General features: G+C 38.3%; 1 protein-coding gene across 2 annotated transcripts in view; it reads right to left on the bottom strand.

Annotated features, from left to right (window-relative positions):
- Window positions 1-33: 33 nt before the first annotated feature.
- mbpb (myelin basic protein b) overlaps window positions 34-6,812 on the bottom strand; it is an 86,016-nt gene continuing 79,237 nt past the window's right edge. For both annotated transcript variants that reach the window (XM_028470241.1, XM_028470240.1), the window contains exon 4: window positions 34-367. In XM_028470241.1, coding sequence (XP_028326042.1) covers window positions 69-367 — 299 coding nt within the window. In that variant the 3' untranslated portion in view covers window positions 34-68. The remainder of the gene's footprint in view (window positions 368-6,812) is intronic.

Here is a 6,812-nt window from a genome sequence, read left to right as displayed (position 1 = left end):
GCTCCCTCAAACGAGAGAGAGAGAAAGCAAAAGACAAAGGGAGAACTGGGAGGAAGGGATAAAAAAGCCTATTCTAAGTCCTGCTCGGGGCTCTCCGACCCGCACTCTGAACCCGCTCCGCTGTGCTCCTGAATGGTCTGCAGCTCGTCCGACACGGAGGGTCGATCTTTGAAGGTGTTGTCCTCTCGGCCCGGGGCATCTCGGGAGAAGAGGCGGACCAGGTGGGGGCGTGGCGTGGCGTCGTCAGGATCAGCTGTGCTGGCCAGGGTCCAGGGTTGGAGGGGGCCTTCTGCGCCCGTGGAGTCAGTCACCGCCGGCTTCTCCGAGATGCAGCCATTGTTCTTGATCGCATCTGCTCCACCCAGGCCTGTGCGGAAACAACAAGGGTCATGTATGGGCTCGGGCCTGCATGGCACTCAACAAACCACAGCCAGCACAAAGAGGTCCTTTGATGACTACCAGCCTTTTCCTGCTACGGCAGAGACGCTGTGAGCTCATCATTAACATTTCAGCTGGAATTACCTGATGTGTAGAAGGCAGGGTTGGGGTCAATTACATTTTTCAGTTCCAATTACGTTTTCAATTACCCATGTTCAATTACAATTCAATTACAGTCACCAGCAGTTTGTCCATTTACAATAAAATTGCAATTATTTTTTATCCTCAGAACGTCAATTACAATTATGTTCTCAATTACTAGAATTCAATCACAATTACTGAGCCTGAAATAAATAACCTAATAAAAGTTAACCTTCCTCTTGTGTTAGCTTTCTGTTAGCATCTCTTATGATAACGAATCCTAAATCAGCTGTAAAATACACTAATAACAAATATCTATCATTTATTTCTTTCCTATCTATTGGCTAACTTGTCAGGCTTCATAATCAATGTAAATATAGGTTTTAATATTTTTGGTGTGAGCGTCTGAGCTTTTTTTGTATATTTTTTTTTTTTTTTTTTAAATACTAAGATATGAACATATTTTAATCATTGTTAATTACATATGTGTAGAACTGTACATAGAACTGCAACATGGTTCCCCAGTTTTGCATTAAATTGTAATTGACACAATTTTTAAAGAATTTTCAGGGCAATTGCAATTGCAAAGTCAAATATCTAAACTCAATTATGACTACGACAGCAACATATTCAAAAAATATTTCCATTACACATATGCTATAATTGTTATTATCAATTCCGAGATTACAATTATAACTGACCCTAACCTGGGTAGAAAGTAACCATGATTAGAACACAAAGTGGTTTGGTATATATTTGATTTGTCCAGTATTTATAGTTCAGACACACAACTTTAAACCCTAAGCAAACTTTCACTTTCCTCGTTCATTCCTAAAAAAGAAGCAAAATGTAACAAAATCCTTCCACGTTGCCTGAAACCCATTTTGTTTTACTAACATGACTCATTGGAGCCAAATACCTCCAATAGGTGACCAGGGTTCACTGTACCACCATTAAACCTGCTTACTCCCACTGCAGTGGAAATCAAGTGCCCATCACACAATATCCACACTGTTTGGTCAGAAATGGTGTTGCACTCCACCAGAGAATCTGCATGCTGATATTGTCTCAAACAGTGCTCTGTTGTCAGCTCTGCATAGTTATTTCACACACAAAGCTCCCAGTGTCACTGAAATAACTCCTATAAGTATAGATGTTCAGCCCCGTGCACAGCGACACTCATCTGATTTGGTATCCGCAGCTCGGAGGCTGCTGTCTGACAGCGTACAGCGGGGGCTGGCTACGCATTTCACAGATTTTTGTCGACATTCAAAAAATACGTTTACCATGAATACGGCTCATTAGATCCATTTTCTATCCAGCTTCTCTTTGCGCTGACAGGACAGTTAAAAATGTGTCTCAGAAATGCGGTGTTTATGAGTTACTGAACTGTTACAGATGCTTTCCCAAATCTGTGAATCTGTTGGTTTGTTGGCTAAAAAAAAGACTTATTACACCTAAATGATTGTTCCTTTCTGCCATGTAGCGATTTAGTCTGGATCCCTTTTCAATATTTTGTCTTTTCAGTTCATTTTTGACTTGGAATTGATTTAGGAAACCCAGTTTCTGCCGAGGAACGTAAAATATATTAGCACAACCGTGCACTTGTTTAGAGATTTTATCAAAATATTTCATGCACAATACACTGCATTATACTGAGTAGCTGCATATCAATAATATGAGCTATGAAATAAAAAAAAGCACCAGTTCAGTGTCATTAGCACTTGTTTTCTCAGAGTAAACGAGTTTCCTCTGAATATGCGGTTTATTGGAGACTCTGGAATTGTGGAATTGTGTATGTTGGTGTTGCAACACCACACACACACACACACACACACACGTCTTTGCAACGCTGTAGAGTACATGAGTCAAAAGTCAGGGCCGAGGGCCAAAACCAGACCTTTAGAGCAGTAAGTATCCCCTTTCTCATTTTGCTTAGAAAACGATTTAAAAACAACTATAGAGCATAATGATGGAATGAATGATTGATAACACATTTTAAAGTAAAAAAACAAAAAAAAAAAAACTCAAAATTCAACTACAAATTCAATTCAGTTCAATTCAACTTTATCTATATAGCACAAATTACAACCAAGTCATCTCAAAATTCAGTTTTTTTCAACTTTAAATAGTTTTTGGTCATGTTTGAGTCCAGATATTTATCTTTTACTGCATTCTAGTTGAACTAGATTTATATTTCACCAAGTGAAAGTATAGAAATACAGTTGTTTAAGATCGTGTGTTGTTTTGACTAAAAAAAAAAAAAACAGTAATAAAAAATATAAGGTTGAAAAACACTGATTTGGTGGCTCCTGAATAGATTTATTTCTATAGTATTTCATCATTTCCGGTCATCTCACACCTGGGTGGGACCAAGACTGACCCTGTTTTTGTTAAATATTGTTCTCTCTCTCTCTGTGTGTGTAGTGCCATTACGTACCCCCATTTCAGAAACACTACTTTAGAGCATCAAATATTGCCCACAGGTGAAAGTAGAAATGATGGAGAAATCATGAATCACTGTAAAAATTACCAAATAATTCAATGGAAATTATCCCAAATACACAAGTTTGAATACATTTGCCAGGGCTCACAATTTCCCTGTGATTATACGACATGATGACAGTCATTTTAAAACTCACATCAGGGTAACACACAAACCCTTTATTAGTCCTGCAATTTTCCTTAAATTATTCCACAAAATGTTGCCAAATTAAGTAAAAAATGGTAAAAAACAATCAAGGAAGTATCTTTCACTGACTCATTGTTTGGATATTGTCGGGGCCGAACATACTTTTTTTTTTAAAAAATCATTTATTTGTGGAAAAGCAAACATGACCACAAAATAATAAAATTGCTCATTTTTCTAACCTAAATTCTGTGGCCTAACTTCAGATCAAACTGGTCCGTTGTTGGCCCTTGAGCTACAATGGGTTTGACAGCCCCTGCTTTACAGGATGAAGCAGGTACAGACGAAGTTAGAAAGAAGAATTCAGGAGGAGGAGGACGTTGAGAGGTCAATCTTTCTCCATGAATTTCACTTTTTTTTTTTTTTTTATCAGTATTCCTAGCCTGCTGACGTCAGTAGCTTCTGTAATAAAAGATGACCTTAAAGGTCTTTCATAAAAAATGATCTAATAAAGCTGCTCTCCAGTATATGTCACACTGCTGTCAATGGCTTTAAAGTTATTCCTCTCTTGAGGTCTTATTTCCAAATTCCAGAATTTGATTAATTTCAAGACTTTGTCAGAAAGTCATGCCTTTAGGAGAGGCTGCCATTGAAAGAACAGACACACCTAGAACTCAGAAGCTTGAAACAGGGTTTTAATATCTTATCTGCCTTTAGCCTGGAGTGAGCTATAGCAAAACTTCATTTTTAGCTACCAGCAGGGTCTGACATTACAACATTCTACATAAAAAACAACGTACAAATGCTCCAATTTCCTTCAGAAAGAAAAAAAGATCAACTTCAGTTTAAGCACTAAATAAAAAAATAAATAAATATGTATGTATGTAATACAATGGCATTGCAACTTTAGTTACACAGGGCAGTGGTACACGTGCCACTGGTTGAACACATCTCAGGGGTTACACAGAAGCATTTGTCAAGTTAATTTCTAACAATTTAGGACTTAAATATTTCACATGCACACTGACTTTTTCCTCATTCATTGATAATAAATTGTGGCACAGCTCTTTGAAATACATCAATACGTGAAGTTCGAAATCTAAACGACCAAAACATCAGAAATATACTGTATAAATGAAAGACTTAAATCCAAGGTTAATGTTAGACACAAGAAAGGGTTCACACAAGCCTGCTAACACAAATAAACAATGCATAACATGAATGAAGGGGTACTCATGATTTGACAGATTCAACAAAAGGGATAAGAAGGGGGACAAGGGGGTAAAAAAACATTGGGAAAAACACTGACTTGGGCCAGAGTTTGAACAAACAAAAGCAACATCTGTATACATACAAATCATTACAATGGGGATAATATTACAATAATTATTAGCTAAAATATTGACTAAAGCATAGCTACAGGGTACGGAAAGTATTCAGACCCCTTCAAATATTTCACTCTTTGTTTCATTGCAGCCATTTGCTAAAATCAAAAAAGATCATTTTATTTCTCATTAATATACACAGCACCTTATCTTGACAAAAAAACCTGAAATGTAATTTTTTTTTTTTTTTGCAAATTTATTAAAAAAGAAAAACTGAAATATCACATGGTCATAAGACCCTTTACTGTGACACTCATATTTTACTCACATACTGTCCATTTCTTCTGATCCTCCTTGAGATGGTTCTGGTCCTTCATTAGAGTCCAGCTGTGTTTAATTAAACTGATTGGACTTGATTAGGAAAGTCACACACCTGTCTATAGGAGACCTTACAGCTCACAGTGCATGTCAGAGCAAATGAGAATCATGAGGTTGAAGGAACTGCCCAAGGAGCTCAGAGACAGAATTGTGGCAAGGCACAGATCTGGCCAAGGTTACAAAAGAATTTCTGCAGCACTCAAGGTTCCTAAAAGCACAGTGGCCTCCATAATCCTTAAATAGAAGAAGTTTAGGACGACAAGAACTCTTCCTACTCTTCCTGAGTAATCGTGGGACAAGAGCCTTGGTGAGAGAGGTAAAGAAGAACCCAAAGATCACTGTGGCTGAGCTCCAGAGATGCAGTAAGGAGATGGGAGAAAGTTCCACAAAGTCCACTATCACTGCAGCCCTCCACCAGTCAGGGCTTTATGGCAGAGTGGCCCGACAGAAGCCTCTCCTCAGTGCAAGACATATGAAAGCCTGCATAGAGTTTGCCAAAAAACACATGAAGGATTCCCAGACTATGAGAAATAAGATTCTCTGGTCTGATGAGACCAAGATTGAACTTTTTGGTGTTAATTCTAAGCGGTATGTGTGGAGAAAACCAGGCACTGCTCATCACCTGCCCAATACAATCCCAACAGTGAAACATGGTGGTGGCAGCATCATGCTATGGGGGTGTTTTTCAGCTGCAGGGACAGGACAACTGGTTGCAATTGAAGGAAAGATGAATGTGGCCAAGTACAGTGTTATTCTGGAAGAAAACCTCTTCCAGAGTGCTCAGGACCTCAGACTGGGCCGAAGGTTCACCTTCCAACAAGACAATGACCCTAAGCACACAGTTAAAATAACAAAGGAGTGGCTTCGGAACAACTCTGTGACCATTCTTGACTGGCCCAGCCAGAGCCCTGACCTAAACAATTGAGCATCTCTGGAGAGATCTGAAAATGGCTGTCCACCAACATTCATCATCCAACCTGACAGAACTGGAGAGGATCTGCAAGGAATAATGGCAGAGGATCCCCAAATCCAGGTGTGAAAAACTTGTTGCATCATTTCCAAGAAGACTCATGGCTGTACTGGCTCAAAAGGGTGTAACTACTCAATACTGAGCAAAGGGTCTGAATACCTATGACCATGTGATATTTCAGATTTTCTTTTTTTGATACATTTGCAAAAAATTCTACATTTCTGTTTTTTTCTGTCAAGATAAGGTGCTGAGTGTACATTAATGAGAAATAAAATGAACTTTTTAGATTTCAGCAAATGGCTGCAATGAAACAGAGTGAAAAATTTAAAGGGGTCTGAATACTTTCCGTACCCACTGTAATAGGGCTGGGATGATATGATTTTGTCCAGATTCAATTTTATGACAATACCTGTGTTCTGATTCGATTTATATTGCAATTCCGAATCATTAGGTATTTCACCTTGATAGCAGCAATTATTGGGATTTAAATTTCTTTAATTTTCTTATCCAAAAACAAAAGTTAAATCATACATTTCTAGAAACAATACGAGTCATAGTTCCAAAACTGCACATCAAAGTACAGGGCAATACATGTAGTGTTTACTCTTGACCACAAATGCAAACATGGTTAAAAAAAAAAAAAAAAATATTGATTCTGGGGGGGAAATATTGATTTTTAATATTGTCACCAAAAAGATTGTGATATATCAAAACAATATCTTTTCCCACTCCAGTCGCAACATTCTTGCTTTTACTCCAATGCCAAATGTAACAAATGTTAAATATCTGTAATGCAGCACAGTCCCCACATGCTAAAACTTTTTCACTCACTAAACGCCATGTAAATAGACAAGCAGTTTACCCAGTGTGTGTTTAAGCTCCTCTGGGACTCTAACATCAAACATGATTGTGATCTCAGTCAATGACAGCTAGGCTCATTCAGGAGCTGCTGCTATGTGCCGTATGGATCGCTGCTCATTTCCTGAGCTGC

Source organism: Gouania willdenowi, chromosome 16, assembly GCF_900634775.1.
Source record: "Gouania willdenowi chromosome 16, fGouWil2.1, whole genome shotgun sequence".
Taxonomy (NCBI): Eukaryota; Metazoa; Chordata; class Actinopteri; order Blenniiformes; family Gobiesocidae; genus Gouania; species Gouania willdenowi.
This window is presented reverse-complemented; position numbering and strand designations above follow the sequence as displayed.